Source organism: Thermobia domestica, chromosome 3, assembly GCF_964235325.1.
Source record: "Thermobia domestica chromosome 3, izTheDome1.hap1.1, whole genome shotgun sequence".
Lineage (NCBI taxonomy): Eukaryota > Metazoa > Arthropoda > Insecta > Zygentoma > Lepismatidae > Thermobia > Thermobia domestica.
The window spans coordinates 9,705,940-9,724,082 of NC_137456.1; the positions used below are offsets into that span (position 1 = coordinate 9,705,940).

The window sequence follows — 18,143 nt, forward strand, 5'->3', positions numbered from 1 at the left end:
CTCAAATATATCCAAAAACATAGGAAACAATCAATATATAAAATAGAAAGGATTAAGATAGGAAATCTGAAAATCGAAGTTAATGTCGGTGCAGCTGCACCCACTGCGGCGTCGCCTATACTTGTAGCTAACATCGCTTAGCTTTATCATCCATCGTAACGCTGGACAGACTTCAAAAAATCAAGACACACCTAAACTCGCAACAGCGTTCTTTGTCCAAGGCTTCACTTTTAGAAATACATTTTAAACAAAACACATTAGATAGCAAACTGTAGTATATAAGAGGTCGGGAAGTATAATTAAGAGGTGACCAACTCCCAAGAAGTCTGATGAAGACAAAGATATTGTGTTGAAACTGTTACGTGATTGTGTGTTTTATATATATTATCACCTAGCCTTCCTCAGGGTGTTGCTGTGTTTAGTTTGATAGATGTAGTGGTTTGTCGTATTAGATCCTCCCTCCCACAGCCAGGACCTTTCCCAACAAAAATTTCTGCGTGTGCGTGTACTATCACTCATAATGTCTGCAACAACTACCTCATCAGTCATCTCTGCATCAACATAGAGTCCACACTGATGTAACCACAAAGTTAAATGTTTAAAAAAATAATAATAAAATAAAAATAACATTTCATTCAATACACAAACTTCAAAATTCCTCAAATCAAAATTTTAACACATTTTAAACACGCAAAAGGAAATAGGGGTAAAAATAATTTTGCAATTCTGAACATTTTGTTATATTGTCGTTCGTTGCAGCGACATTTGACCGTACGATCGCGGAAAGCCGAAAATGAATGAATACCCAGAGGCGTACGTTTTTGCGTCAGTAACTCAGCACACAGTAGTTTCAAGTATTTTATGTATTTCAAGCACAATTCTGAACCAATCGCTTGAATGCTGAACCAAACAATAACAGCACTACATATATACGCGTAGTTTTACGAGGTTAATTATAACAATTCAATAATACTGTATAACAATAGCATATCTGAAAAAATGGTGTACTTTATTTGTTTCACACAAAAATACATATTTTTAATAACCACTGAAATAATGTACAAATACAACTTTATTAACATTTAGAAGAAATATACTTTTAATACATGAATATGGATTTTCTTGTCTTTTCTTACAAAAAAAAAAAAAGAGTTTTAAGCTGTTGACAAAAAGGTACAATTGAAGTTTGGTAACATCCATATTTAACATAAAGTACAATAGGAACTTCAAATTATAATACTTTAATAGTATAGTTACTGTATTTTTCTAATTAAGGAACAGATTGCTGTAGTACAAATCATCTTACAATATCACAAAATAACACTCATTACTGTAACATATGAAAAATTACGATCATACTCTTGAGTTAATACACGATTAGCATACATGATTTATTCATTTTGAAAAGGCCATATTTTCGAAAGTATTACTCTAATACACATGAAAGATATATATGAAAAGAACCACAAACCCCCAAAAAGTATGTACTGTGTGGCAGGAAGAGTCCATTATCTTTTCGATCGGGTGTGGCAGAACGTGGTTAGTGTCTGTTGAAAATGGAGGAAAAGCAAAAAAACATTTTTGTGTGCTTCAATATTCCAGATGTTTGTTATAGCTGTGTAACGCACTTTCAGAAAAGAGCATGAAAAAAAACCGCCATGTAAACAAAGCATTTTGCGGTGGTATCGGCAATTCAAGGACACTGGTTGCTTGTGTAAAGGGAAGAGCACCTGGCCTCCCAGATCTCCTGATTTAACGCCCTGCGACTTCTTCCTGTGGGGTACGTTAATGTCCTTACGTGTAATACTTTTGAAAAATATAGCCTTTTCAAAATGGATGAATCATTTATGCTAGCTCTGTATTGTGAAATAACTAAAAAATTTCATTGATTTCGAAAATAAGTTCTAATAGTAATAATCATAATACTATAAAAGTGCTGTTCAACTCAGCAATGAATACTTTTTTTTGTTAATAATTAAATCTCCAACATACTCTAAGAAAAGAAATTAAACACAAAGATATATATCTTTAAAAACCTCTCAAATTTTTCGAATAAATGCATTTTAGAGAAATACTGCGTCCAAGAACTGCGATAGCACGCAGGATAGAATGAGTGAGCTCGACTCACTCAAATCAACAAAAGTGTGTTGTTTATTTACATTACTGCTACTCTCGTCTCTAAGGATTTAGTTGAGCTAGGTATCACAAGTTTATAGATTTTTCACAGAACAATGGCTGCCACAGAGGTTAAATATATAATTAAAGCAACATAATTACACATGTAATGCGAAAGTCAATTAACTTTGTAGTGTTATAATTGCAGCTGTTGTCTCTACAGGGCTGTTAATAAGAGTGGTTTAAGAGGTTCTAGACACTACAAATAATTCATTAAATATGATGGAAAGATCAAATACACGTACTAATTTTGCAAAAATACTAAAATACACAAACTTCTTTAAAAAATTCGTAAAATACCAGACTATAGAACTGTCTGTACGAGGTATTATAAAAAAAAAAATAGTGAAAATAGTTCCACAGCGCCATCTATTGAAGTTTTATCCATTTCAAATAGTAAGCCCGGTAGCCTGAACCTTTGAGACAGCCAGTGTCGAGTTTAAACGTGTTGTGACTTGTAAGTTAATCTCCAAAGGCAGAACAGTAAGGACGGTTAGAAGTATTTGTCGCGCATCGTGGATTTCGTGCAACGGGTCCGTATTTTATTTTATTTTTTTATTTTATTTTATTTTTGTTTTTGTTTTAAGCTGCAAAAAGTAACAAAGAAGCTCATGAAATGTTAAAATAAATGTATGGTGATGAAGCAGTAATACTGAAGACTCTTTGCAACAAAAACGTAGTATGAGCGATTCAAACGCGGCAATGAGTCAGTTGCAACGATTGGGACGTCCTTCGACGTCAAAAACAGATGAAAACGTACAGAAAGTAACACAAATAATAATTCGTTCAAACAGGCAAATGACTATTTGAGAGCTTTCCGAAGAATCAAATACCCGCCGATTTGCAAATGAGGAGGTGGGCGCGAAATTAGTTCCTCGATTTTTGACTGACGAACAGTTTCTGACTGAAAAAAAAATATTCCTGTCCACATCCGCTGTACTCTTCGAACATAGCACCATACGACTTCTGGCTCTTCTCAAAAATCAAAACCGCGTTAAAAGGAAGACGTTTTGACACCAATCTCGACATTGAGAGTAACGATGGCGCAGTTGCAGACCCTAAAGAAATAAAGACTTCCAGAGGTGCTACCATTCGAAGAATCAATGTTAAAAGAAGGCCATCGCAAGCCAAGAGGGGTACCTTGGAGGAGAATGACTCATATCTGATGTAAGCTTATTACTTTCTTCGTAAGAAAATGATTAACCGTACTTTTTTGATCACACTTCGTAGCTCAGTTTGTGGTAACAACATGAACTTCTTATCATGAAAACTTCTGTTAATAAAGCTATTTTTAAAAGTATCCTAAGATGTATGTTTAAAAACCATTAATCTGCAAGATCGGGACGTTTTCAAGTATATTTTTTTAAAAAATCAAATATGTTCTTCTCAATCTGTGATTAGGTTTCTCGTTAAATACAGTAGATCCCCGGGTTACGAATCCCTATCAGAGAAAACAAAAATGTAAGAAATATATATAATACCGTGCTTATGTGGCAGAATAGTTTACAAACTTCGGTTTACGAATAGCGTTACGGAACGGACTAACCCGTGGGTCCATTAAATTTAGACAAACCTTATAGGGTTCAATTTTCTTCCGAAGTTTCGCCAATGATGTCTATAATTCTAATTTTCATGTTGCACTTTGTCATTATTACAAAGGAACATTAGCATTTAACTTCGTAAACTAAGTTAGTTTGTTGATAAGCAAAATATTCCTTTTATTGATAAGAAGTTATACGTACGATTATAAATTATACCTTTGAACACACAGTCCATATTTGTAACTTGTATTTATTATGTCACGGTAGAAGCTTTCCATACTCATTGGACCATTTGTAGCACCTAAAATTGCCTAATCCCTTCTTGCTAACAGTTCCACAGAAGCAAATACCGCAAACTACTGAAATTGGGCCTGTTCACTAGTTATGGAATAAGGAACTACTTTAACATAATAGAACAAGTCTTTTGTTTTTATATAATAAGTACAAAACACTGTTATAATAAAAAAAAAATATTTATTGATACTTTATTTCAGTACCTCACCTTTTACTTTTAGATTTCCTTTCAGTCTTACGTATTTCCTTTATATTTCCTATAAGTCTGTATTTTATATTTCCTATAAATCTGTATGCATTTCTTTTGTATTTCCTATAAGTCTGTATTTTATATTTCCTATAAATCTGTATGCATTTCTTTTGTATTACCTATAAGTCTGTATAGATTCCCTATGTCTGTATGTATTTCCTTTATATTTCCTATAAGTCTGTAAGTATGTATGTATTCCCTTTATATTTCCTATAAGTAGGTACCTATTTCCTTTGTATTTCCTGTAAGCATGTATACATTTCCTTTATATTTCCTACAAATCTGTTATGTATTTCCTTTATATTTCCAGTAAGATCACAGGTGTATTCAGGTTAGATCTGCTAAAATGCATATCAACAAGTTTTATATCAAGTGAATATATGAACACCAATTTATATGTAATACTGTTCAATCCACTCTTTCTATTCCTAAGGCTTCAATTCTATTCTGTATGACTAACCGAAACAATATCATAAACATTTATTTACATATATATATATATGTATATACAATATCACACATAAAAAGGTACGTCACAATGAGTTTAATTTTTAGTCTAAGCACTCAATGGTTACGATATTACACACAGTGTATTTCTATATTCATGTTAATGACACGTTTAGGAGAGTGTAGGATGATTCCCTACTCGTGAAAATACATACAGTAAACAACGATTTAACGGACCCTGAATGAACATACTTTGGATTTAATGGACACAGTTCGATTAATGTAGCAAATGAAGTTGATAGTAATTGTTTAGGCAAAAACTTCGACCAGATTTTTAGAAGAAGCGGCAGCAGTTTAGATAATGAATATTCAGAAACAACATTCGACGGAAAAGTAATTGACGCTTGAGGCATTTTAATATCCAATTGTAACTAATCTTTTGTTACTAGTATGAAACGTACACTAAATATTTTACATTTACATTATTATACAGCATAATTTCAAGTGTAATATCCTATTTTAAATATTGTTCATAATACAATTTGAGGTTTTAGGTATTTCTTAATTTAGGGACACCCTTGCACCTCAATTAATACGTTAAGTCGATGGTTTACTGTATGTAACTATCCGTAAAAAAAAAAAAAAAAAAAAAAAAATGAAAACTGCTTCGATTCTGAATTATAAACTTCGCTGTATGTAACAATGTAAACTTGGAAGAGTACGCACTAAACGAAACACGCACTAACGGCTCCAGAAGGAACTGTGTTCTATACTTTAGAAATAGTTCAACATGAACCTAAAATGGTACCTAATTCTGGGCTTTGAAAACGCTGTACAAGAGACTTATTATCTTGGCACATCTTTGCTGAGCAGATTAATCAAGATTCTCTAATTGCTATGTAAAATCTCTTCCACGTGGACACAAACACTATTGGTTAGTTCAAATACGACTCGCTGTAGTACGAGTTTCTGCGCTAGGTGCCTCCACCAGCAGCGTCGAACGAAACCATAGTTCCACGCAGCAATTTTGTTCTTGTTAATAAGCGCCTCTCGCTTACTTCATCGATTTTTGTAATGGTTGGGAAGTTAAAACAACGTGTGGCTATAAAATTCTGTTCTCTGTTAGGGAAAACTGTTGTATATGCTTGAAACAACTTACAAAAAAGCTGTTCTGGGGAAAACAAAAGTTTATGAATTGTCTTCACGCTTCAGCAATGGTGAACTGTTACTTGCAGACAAATTTCGGCCAGAACGACCATCGACCCGCCGAACGAAGTGAAAACATTGCGAAAATATGATCCGTAAAGTTATCTTCAAAGACTGTCACTGAACAATTGGTAAAATTTAATTTGGAGTAAGGAATTGAACAGGTCTGGGCAGAAAGCCTTCAATGTAAAACATATTTTTTGAAAACCTAATGGATCTCACTCCGTATCACTTTTTATTTCCCCGAAAAAAAAAAAAAAACTTAAGAGAAAACGTTAACACGTTCACACCGACGTATTGCATCAAATGGTCATCACTTCGAAAGACATTCATTCTATAGCATTTTAAAATTGAAAAAAAAAAAAAAATACAGATTCTTGGCCTCCTCTTGTCTTTCTCAGAATTTTCTACATAATTTTCTATGAAGCCACTAGGGTTTAAGCTATGTGCTCTCCAAAGTTTTATCTTCCTACACACTACATGATTTGAAATTCAGGGAAAGTTTGAGTTGAATCACCTCTCAAACGTGATAAGAATTTCGCAACACTCTCTTTATATATAAAATTTCAAAATTGTAGTGATATCCATTGTACACTCCCCGGATCGAACGTGTACCTTCATGCAAATTTTATTGTTAATATCGCCTGAACAAATTCAGTTACTTTTTTAATTAGTCAAAAGACGCCCGATGAAATTAAGAGCCTGACATACTAAAATAATACAAAAATTTACCATTTTCTCTTGCTTGTTTTCATAAGTGAAAGGAAATAATGAAATGCAGCTTAACGCAATCCATAATGTTATTTTACAACTGAAAATATGAACCTGAAGAATTTTCAGTGTTGCCATTCATAGAAATTACACTGCTGCCAGAATAAGAATTCCCGCTAAATCTACGTACGTTAAGGCAGCAACTAGAGGAACGAACTCAACTTCATTTGATTACGTATCATGTTGTTTTGGAATCCTGTGAACTACTTTTTAAATAACATTATTATTATTTAATTTTAATAACTATTTTCTTAGTAGTTGAAACTATTCTCTTTACTACAAACTTAATATAACTATTATTTAAAAAAGTAGTTCACAAGATTCCAAGACAAAATAATACGTAATCAAATGCAGTTGAAGTCGTTCCTCTAGTCGCTGCTTCAAGTTAGATTTTGGGGGAAATGTTACTCTGCCAACACTGAAAATTCTTCAGGTTCATATTTTCTGTTGTAGAATAACATTATTTATGATTGTGGTAAGTTCCATTTCATTGTCTCCTTTCACTTATGAAAAACAAGCAAAAGAATAATGGCAACTTTTGTATTTTTTCAGTATGTCGGGCTTTTAAGTAATCATCCTTACACAAATTTTACCAACTACCAATGGCGGCTCTTGAGCAAAGTCATATGAGAAAAATTATCATTTTATTGCTACAAGCTAAGGAAAGAAAATTTATCTAATATCTTATTATTTTTGTGTACAAGAATTAGGGGTGCTAGGTAACTTTTCTTACCTTTACCGATCTGACTACCCTCACAAGCCGCCACTGATCAACTTTACGAGTTGGCAACTTTAAGCACAGCCGTTTGGACAAATAATTTGTTCTCACTAAAAGTAGTGAAGATTTTCCATAATTTGTATCATGTACGTGTATAAAATACATTCATGAGACGCAACAATATTTCTCCACACTAACCTACAAAAATCGGAAAGCTACCACAAAAAGTACATTCAATAACACCAGATGCTGTCCAGTGATTCTTCACATATTCATATAAATTAGATCTACAAAAACAAAGCAAAATTTACTTATACCGCCACCTAATTACTTTGTTTGGTCTAAAACTTAAAATTCAGACTCAGCTTACAAATTCTTGGCATAATTTTCTTACGAAAATGTCTTGTTTATTGTAAGTAGTATGGTGTAACAATGAACGAAGTCCTAATTCATTTAAAGAAGGCAATGGAATTTATGCAACAGAAACAATTTCACTCTTATAGTATTTTATCTGTAAATACTGAAAAAATATACGCACAGGAACTTAAGTTCAACATTTCTACAATGTTTATTAAAAAAAACATGAAAAGCAAATATTCTTCAATTAATTCCTTTAAATATAGTAATTGCAGTCTTATTTTTATTTCTTTCACTTTTAAAAAAAAATCCAGTACAAAGAACATATATTTGGCATTAAAGTGTTGTAAATTCGATTTTTTTTATATACATCCTATGCTTTACTATTATTCTACAAACTTGGGATAAGGTTTTTTCACAATGTCTAAAGCTAGGTTGCCATGCTACAAGAACCTTGTAGATGTCAATACAAAATCTTGCAACCCCATCTTTCTATTTACAGTTTATACAGTACAACTTTCTGAAAGCAAGAAAGATATCTTCACCCATACAGTACTGCACTCTACTGGACAAGCAGTGAACCTCCTTATTAAAAACGTGTATTTTGGCGCACTTCCCCTCCCCGTTCAAAAGAATACGTTGTTTCGGAAGTGGCGAAACTGTGTTTTTCTTTATGTCAGTGAGAGAGCGATAGCAGGGTAGTAAGCAAGAAGACTCAGAAAGTTGCACATAGTTTGACTCCTTGCAAGATGAAAAAATATTGCATATTCCTTTCAAGACTATGTTTACATGGAGAAATACTGTAGGGTTGCAAGATTTTCTTTAATGACAGTTACAAGATTCTTGCAGCATGGAAACCTAGCTTAACTCGCGACCACCTAAACTAAAGACGTGCCCACTAACATCAAAGCACTTATAAACATTTAAATACAGAATTTAATATCACATAAAACTTATGACTAACAAATGGATGTGAAATACAAATTCTTAGAAACGGAAATTTACTGAAGGACAAGAACCGGATGTCTATACACAACCGGAAAAGACAACTAAATATTTACTTCAAATGTGGATGCAAACACATTCCATAATGAAAAACGAGATACAAATGATGAAATGACGCAAGCGTTTTCGTTAAGCACGTTATCAGAAGTTAAAAAAAAAAGTAATAATCACACTTCAGGTACTCTAATACATGTTTTCCTATTTTCCGGTAATTCGTTTCCCGTTCTGGCTTCGGAATGCTTTTACACTATGAACTATGAGATCAATTATTTCTATCTATTATCTATCATATCTATTTTCATTTGATTAAGGCACTTTCAACTTTTTTTTCTAAGCTCGGCAAGAAAATTAGGACAAAAATTTAGCCACCATGATTAGTTTAGACATTCAAAAAAACAGACATCTTTCACCAACTATCTTGAGAGGTAAAAGGATTCAAAATCCTCTTCTTATAAAATTTCCTTCGTCTTTGCCTGAATTACACTAATTGATTTCTTACACAAGAGTAAATGGAAGTACTGAGAATAATGACATAACATATTGCACATAAACATTACACATACAAGCGTATTAAATGCGAACACAAACACCTAAATTCATGAAACTAACCACAAACTACATGATATTAGTGTAAAACTTATTAATTCATATTTGATAATGAAACAGAAGTAAATGAAACACAGCATACTGCAAAAGTCAACATGAGGCTACCTAAATATCTAACAGTTTGTTCCATATGTCATGATTGGCATATGGGTGTTTGAGGCTACACTATAGGCTAGCCTCTGGAGCAAACAATTTCTTTAAATTCCATCCACGATTCAAAAATTTCGCTAAAAGCCTTTACATATAATTATCCTTAAAAATATTCAGGGTGTTGGGAAATAACACAGGAAACATTTTGCTAAATTAATCCTTCACGAAACCATTAAACAATAAAAAAAACAAACGATTATAATACTAATATATACTAATTTCGGTACATGATACTAACATATTAGTACACTAATATATACTCCAAAATGCATCATTTTAGAGTATAGCCCGCCGAAAACTGGTCGGGCTATAGTCATAAAATAAAGGGTCCACAACTCGACAACAAAATATCGGATCCTGGTCAGATAGAAAAGAATAGTGCTTATTTCGAGCCTAGATTGCATTAATGTATCAGTGAATACAGAACACTTGCTGACAGTGGCAACTTCGAAGCACGGGAGATTTATGAGTTCCCGAAACGAAAGATGATAGAACAAACTAGCATAAATTCCATACCCACTAATACATTAATGGAATCAAAGCACAAAATAACCGCTATATTATTTTACCCAACTTTCATCCAACATATCATTCTCGAGTTCTGAGTCTTTTTATATTGTTCCCATCAATTTCCGACAGCCTATGGCTCCGAAGTGACGCATTTGTGTACTCATGTTAATCTACGATTTTTAAAATTTATTTTATTTATATTTTCATGTAAAGATTCATTTCTCACAGTTTTTCTGGTGCTGCTTCCGAAGACCGTGTTTATCCTGTTTACTGTTAAGAGCAGCTAGAGATCAACTTACACCGACCCAATTTTAAATTCGATTCAACTTCTTATACAGGAAAAATTAGCTGTCACTTCTTACGACACACCGATTTACATTCTCTTACACTAGCATTTTTTTTTCTTTCTTAAAATATATTCCACAAAGCTACCATTTATTCTACATTATCCCTTTAAAGCTGTATCACGAGATTTGTACGTAATTCTTGTGTGTATATATATATATCTACATAATGCAAAAGAGTATTTTATTAGAAAACCGTTAGCGACCCTTTTCACCTTCACAATTACTTAAACATCAATGCACAACGAAACACTACAAGTGAAAGCTGCACAATTCTTTCTTAGCTATAATATTGTAATAAAGAAAACGTACACCTAGTAGCTATGTATCTTAAGAACAAAGTGTCACCTTACAATAATGATTCAGACTTAAATGTTTACTAAATACTTAACGTATATTGTATGCCGCATAACTGTATAAACCTTTTTGAACTTATTCACCTTCATATTCCTTGGTAGACAATTACCAGCGTTTTAAATATTTCGAGAAGCAGGACACTTTACCTTCATCACTAATTGGGTGGAAGCATTGATTCACATACCAACACATGGTTTATTTTGTGTTAAGATGGAAGTGTTCGTTTCTTCTTTAAATTTAGTCCAAGACCTACACACATCGGGTGTTCTAAACAAAAATGGCGGCCACGGACCACACAGCACTATTCTTGAAGTCAAAACAAAGTGAAAATGTTATATGGTGGTATACCCTCCGGGACCTCTTTCAGACGCTATCGGAAATCAAAATTTCACTATGTAGCAACATTGCAGATTAACTTGGAACCATTAGCATTGTTACAAATTCATCGAAGTACAAAAATGAAATGAAATCTTTATTTTACGTCCCACGCTTATACCGGCAAGGCTGAAGGAGACGGTGATGATGAGAAATGAATGAAATGGTGGAGTGAAGAAAGTGGGGGAAAGGGGAGAACCCCGAGAAAACCCACGCACACGGTGTTCGTCCACCACAAAGTTCACTTGGCGGGCTGGGATCGAACCCGGGACCCCAAGCACAAGAGGTGAAAAGTCTACCACTGAGCCAACGCGGCCCCCTTCATCAAACATCCCTTGGTACATTAATAAGTGATGCTAGTCTCAATGTATATCGATTTTAAGTGCCATCTCGAAAGAATTTATGTAATTATTTGATGGATTGGTAGAGCTACTCTGGTTCTTTATCTACAATGTTGCCACATGGTGCAATTCGCGTCCCCAGACGATGACCCGAAAAGTATACAAATACATATATTTTTTGCTTTGTCTTGTAGAATAGTGCTTTGTGGTCCGTGGGCGCCATTTTTAGAACATCCGATATAAGCAACTAGAATTCCTTCAAGTTTTACAACAAAATAACTGATCAATTCTTGAAAATAGAATATCATAGGTGCACCTATAACAGAACTATGTACTTACTACTGCTTCCTATAACACCAAAAAATTCTTAACTTTTTTTTTTTTTACTTTAAAAAAAAAAAAATACGTACTTCCACTAGAAGCCAACGCAGAAAAATGTGAGGTCTTTTCATAGGTTTGCTGATGAAAGAACCGTGTCGCTTTTCGAGATATTTAGAAATTGCTAATGTTTGGCTACTACAAGAGACATGAAGATGAATAAAGTTATTTTAAATAAATGTTTCTTACGCTCAATAAGTAACACATATCAAAATAATATAAAGTACTTATATGAAAGTTTTGAAAACACCTACTCAAGAGAGAACAACGCTGCTAGCTACTCGTGCGGAGAGAACAATCTTTCCTCTGTATGCCTATATACTGAAAATCTCTCTAAATTGTGTTGACGAGCCATTCGAGGCTTGAAAGTTAAGCTTGTATAGTTAAGTATGTGAGCATTCAAAACTACTTATCATATTAAGTACTCGTAATTTGGCTTAACATATAATTGGCTTTGGTCAATTTAATTCCTCACTAAAGAGGAATGAGCTAATATCGCTTAAAATATCTATTCATGCTTTGGCTTACACTAGCCTTATATGTCATATCACAAAGTTTATAATGATTACTATATATACTCTATATTATCCCTTTAAAGCTTTCACAAAAATTCATATGTACATATACATGTGTCTTAGTATTTGTGTAAGTACACTGTTTTCTTAATACATAAAACTTAAAAAGTGAGAATGTAAACAGGATTCTTACACTATAAACTCATCTATGTAAGTTGCTACTTGATTCAATAGGATGCAAATTCAATATTCATTTAAAAAAAAAAAAAAAAAGTACTTACTCCAAAGGCACCCAAATTATTATTAAATATAAAATACCGGTAGGTACTCATGAAGAAAAGTAAATACATAAGGAAAACTTATCAAAGGCTACTGAAGTAAAGGAAAACTTACGAAAGGCTATTGAAGTAAAAAGTTATGATGTTTAGAAGCACAGATAATCAACGAGATGTAGTTACCTAGACAACGTTATTTTTCCGAAAGGCTCTGAGCTAAGAAAGGCAGTTTTTTTTTTTTTTTTTTTTTTTTTTTTTTTTTTTTTTTTTTTTTTTTTTTTTTTCAGTTGGATGTTCCCAGTTGCTCTTGGGGTAAGTACTAATTTTAATTACAATACCACCTACGTAATTTTCTATTTCGATGTTTAATTGTTTGTAATTTCGATATCTTTTTCTCTCTCAACTGTTACCTTTATCAAAGTAATTAGAAAGAACATGTTAGGAAATTACAGGTGTTACAGAAGGCAAATTTATCGTCGTCTACTGCTCCTACTTGGTACAAATTCCTCTTAGGAAATTAAGGATGGACACAGCAATCATTCAGTATAGATCTGCAATCAAGAATTTGTGTGTATAACATAGGAGCAATTTTCCGCTTCTTAATGAATTTATTTTCTGTAACACCTATAATTTCTTTTCTAATTGCTATCATGGTATTCACAGTTCAGTATGTCTTCAAAGGGTAACTAAACGCTGAAACAGACAACTACATAGGAAATTCTGTAGCATTACTTTGCATACTATACCATACCATATACTATTAAAACAATTATTATGAGAATTTGAAGTTAAGACCATGGTACTATGCACTGTAACTTACTACATATCTTAATTACAGTAACTTAATTCCAAATCACATTAGATTATCACATTGCCTATTACATTCTTACTTTTTACCATCTTCTTCATCAGTATTCTGATTACCATCAGAGTTCTTAACATCTTTAATATCTGGTGAGCCAACCTTGGCTAATTCTTTCATAAGATCTTTTTTTAAACCGGGTAATCTTTTCTGTACAGTTGCTTTGTATCTGCCATTAATAGGTGGTCTGCTATTTGGACCATTCACACTTTTCGGATCACACTCTTCGAGAAGAGAAGCTGTAAACGTGGCCATACACTCTGCCCAAATTAACAACTTGTCATGAACTACATTTTCAACTAAAGTCTTCGACCGAGGAGTAAGAGAACAACCACTTCTATCTTCAACAGGATCACATTTTATTTGTACAGTATCAGCATTTTGTAACTCACTTTTCTTTTGAGATTTTGAGTTATCAATACTTTTTTCATTATCGGAAGTTTGACAAGCAGTATTCTTCGTCCTTTTCTTCACAGAGTCTTTACCTTTCGAATACTTCAAAGCAATTTTTTCATCTGTTTGAATACCTGTATCTATTACGCTTACACTACTCTGAGTATGCTTGCTACTCATCAGTCCACGTGCTTTAACAGTTTGAATGCCTCTATGTTTCACTCCTACAGCTGTCTGAATGCATACACTGTTTCCCTCTGTTGTGGCCTGAATGCCTTTATTTTCTAATAATGCTCTTCCTTTAACACTTTCATTGTTTATTGATGGAGTATCTGTACATTTTTCGTAAGCATTTTCTACTAGTTGTTCATCGGCTTCGTTGGAAATGTTCTCAGTTTCCATTGGCTGAGCATTTATGTACTTCATATTTGGCATATTATCATCTCCTTCAGTAGCAAAAACTTCCGAAGTTACGATATATTCGTCACCTTCTTCAATTTCTACCTTCACTAAACATCTTCGCTTAGACTCTGGTAAATCTTCATCACTTGCGCTTCTCTTTCCACTGTTAATAGAATCATCTCTTTTGAGAGCTAATTCTTCGCTTTCAACAGATTCAGCTGAGAAGGTTTCATCATTTTTCCGAACACCTCCCGTCTGTCTTGTACTTATCTGAGGACTCGAATCACTACTGCTTATCTCGTTTAGTTTCTCATTCGGATCTTCCATCATTTCCGGAATCTTCGAAATTTTCAAGGGAGGAACTTCCACACGATATGTTCCACCTATTAAGCACCTTAATATGTCAAAGTATACTTCTCTCAACCTCATATACTGCTCTACTGTAGACGAAGGAACGTTTTTAAACTTCGGATATTCCTCACGTAACAGTTTAACCGACAATGCCACTAGCTGCCTATAATCTTTAATCAAATCACTTACTGAAGCTGTATCGGATTCATCTGTACACCATTGTTCCGGTTTTTGTTTTTCCATTGTATCATACTTGTTCAAATTAGTGGTTGCACTTGGTGTAATATCCACATATTTTTTATACTCCTTAGTGTTTCTTTGGTTGTCTGAGCATATGTTTTGTTTCCCAGGAATTTCAAGTGAATCTGCTGTTCCATTAAGGTGCTGGACTTCCTTGGCTGTTTCGATTTTAGCATACTTAATCACAGAACTACTACGTTCGCCAAGATCGGATATGCTTCCAGATTTGGACGATGCTTCTTCATCACTGTCTTTTGGTGCTATAGCATTCGATTGAGTATTTTCATCGTTTCTCGGTGGATATTCGTCTGTAACAATAAATTCACTCTCACTTTCGTTTTCTGATTCATTCTCCTCCTCCTTTCCGATTTTAGAATTGACACCTAAGGCTCTCTCATCTGAATCCCGCGTGGCACATGATGCTGCACTATTACTTTCAGCACCCATTTCACTAGAAACTGATTCCCTCCTAGGAACGTACTCACTGCACTCTACATGAATGATAAAAGGTAAAGGTTTCGTTACATTTTTGGGGTACTTCGGACAGCTAATTTCACCAGTTCTATGATTTGTCACATCGCACATGGAACAATACCGCTTCTTACTGTTACCATATAATCGGTAATGATTACAGAAATCTGTAAGCTTATAATCTCCACACTGTTTACATTGTGGATTCTTGCTTCTGCATTCAATAATCACATGTCCAAATTTATGGCATCTTGCACATGTTTGATATCGTTTGCTATATTCCGCGTAGAACTTTTTGTTCTCTATGACCACACCATTGCGCACCAAATTTTGAATTTCTATGTAACTCCTACTATACAATAATACGTGTCTACCAATTACAACAGTCGCTTTTTCATAATGGATCCCTTTTTCATGTAACTTGGTTTCCATTACCTCGGCGGGGACAACGTCAAGAAGATTTTTAATGATACAAGAATACACAAGGATTGGTATTTCATATTTTGCATTCGGACCAAAAGTACTCGCTGGTATTTTGCTGACATATTTATGACGTTCGTAATTATTTTTAAACCATACTCTCAAATTTTCCTCTACCCATACTACACCTGGTGTGTCTATACTCAAATCGTTCGTTTTAACCAGATCCTGTACAATGAATTTTGTACTTATCGTAGGATTTACTATATTTAGGTACGTTCGTTTATCATCAGCCATTTTTGTAACCTGTAAGTATTCTATTTGCTTAATTTAAATGCACGTCGTAAATACGCGCTAACTATAACTACAATCACATTTCATCAGACAGAAAAATAATATATATCATTCCATAACAGTAAGAAACATTGTCAAAAGGTTCCATCAAATTTATTTATTTATTTAACGAAAGTTAACACTATTTGCTTCGTAAACTGGAGAAAGCTTAGAACGTCCTGCTGATAACTATGGTTTTCTCAATGACAATGTCTTTCTCTCATCAGTATTTATCAATGCTTTTACATCAGTATTTCCTGTAAAGGGAATGAAAAAAGTAACGTAAATTGAATGACAAATCTATACAAGGATATGGCAAAAACATGATATCTAGATACCTTTGTACAGACAAGCAAATTACAACCTTATGAATTAACAGTATACGAGGGTGGCAAAACATGGCATGTCACTTCGTTTTGGCTATTTTCTGATACCCCCCCCCCCAGTAGTTGGTTATACTGAGAAGGAAAGGTCCCTCAACTTGTCGCTCAAGTTTAATTGCTACATAGCATATCTGATAGAGCATCATGAGAAATGAAAATTAGCCAAATGTAGGGTGCCAAATGTAGGGACCAAAAGGGTAGGAGCTATGGAGCTTCAACATTTGAATATCAAAAAATTGTTATCATGAAAATATGTACGTTTAAAGTAGATATCTCGAAAACCGTTAAAGCAATCAAAACAAAAGATGCACAATATAATGAGAACAAAATGCAGTGTCGAAAACCACAAACAGTGTTACCATAGATGAAGCAGTGTTGCCAACTCAGCACGAAAGTATTTTGTTTGAAATAGTACCATATACAAATGTGAACAGATTTAAAATGCACTATTATCACTAAACATAGCATTGAAATGTAGTGGTGCAGCGTTGCACACTGTTGGAGCTACGTGTGCTGAAAGTGTACAATGGAGAAGTTTGATATGTGGCAGCAGAGGGTAATAAAGAAATCTGGGTCTCATATCACAAATTTAATTCAAATGCGTAGTAACACCGATAGTATAATATAGCAAAATGTCAACAGTGTCACAAAATATTGATGCATTTGAAAAACGAAATTGAGTGTTTCCTTTACCCTCTGTTGCCACATATCAGACTTCTCCATTGTACATTTTGAGCACACGTAGCTCCAACAATATGTAAGACTGTACCACCACAATAATTGTACCACCAAACTTCACTGTTATGTTTAGTGATAATAGTGCATTTTAAATCTGTGCACATTTGTATATGGTACTATTTCAAACAAAATACTTTTTTGCTGAGTTGGCAACACTGCTTCATCCATGGCAACACTGTTTGAGATTTTCAATGCTGCATTTTGTTCTCATTATATTGTGCACCTTTTGTTTCGATTATTTTAACGGTTTTCAAGATATTTACTTTAAGCTACATATTTGCATGATTAATTTTTTGGATATTCAAATGTTGAAGCAACGTAGGTTCTATCCTTCTGGTCCATAGCACCCTACCTTTTGCTCATTTTCATTTCTCAAGATGCTCTATCGGATGAGCTACGTGGCAATCAGATTTGAGCAAAAACTTGTGCGACCTTTTTTTGTGAGATTTATACGCTGGACTCAGCTGATAATGGTTTAATTTACAAACCCCTATTTAACAGTATATGTTTCGTTTTCACCCCTGAACTCGAAGTAAGGTTGTAATTTGCTTGCCTATACAAATGCATATCATGCTTTGCCATCCTTGTATAGAAATAATAAACAAATAAAGGTCTCGGGCTAATCAGTACTCTCTCTAATTGGTGTCAAAATTGACTTTATAGTGGTTTTTATTATGAGCCAATTTTTAGAACATTCATTTTATTTTGTTGAGTGGACTTAAAGAAGTGCATTTAGTTCTTATTTCTGCCTTTTCTTTCATTTTACGTTACAATAGACTCTTTATTCACGTTTGAACCTCAATCCGAGGGAACTGCAGCGATAACATACTTTCATAGACTTTACTGATACGTCACGATAACGATTCAGCCAATGAGTGCATGTACATACGAAATGAATAAAAATTTGTATGAAACAAGGGTTTCGAGATTCCTTT

General features: G+C 33.8%; 1 protein-coding gene across 8 annotated transcripts in view; it reads right to left on the reverse strand.

Moving 5' to 3' along the window:
* LOC145682397 (uncharacterized) overlaps positions 1 to 18,143 on the reverse strand; it is a 260,717-nt gene that overhangs the window by 124,025 nt on the left and 118,549 nt on the right. The window contains exon 4 of one of the 8 annotated variants that reach the window (XM_081754006.1): positions 5,338 to 16,344. The exons of the other annotated variants lie outside the window; for them this stretch is intronic. Coding sequence (XP_081610132.1) covers positions 13,502 to 16,051 — 2,550 coding nt within the window. The 5' untranslated portion in view covers positions 16,052 to 16,344 and the 3' untranslated portion in view covers positions 5,338 to 13,501. Of the gene's footprint in view, positions 1 to 5,337; positions 16,345 to 18,143 lie in introns of those variants that run through there. 8 annotated transcript variants of the gene reach the window in all.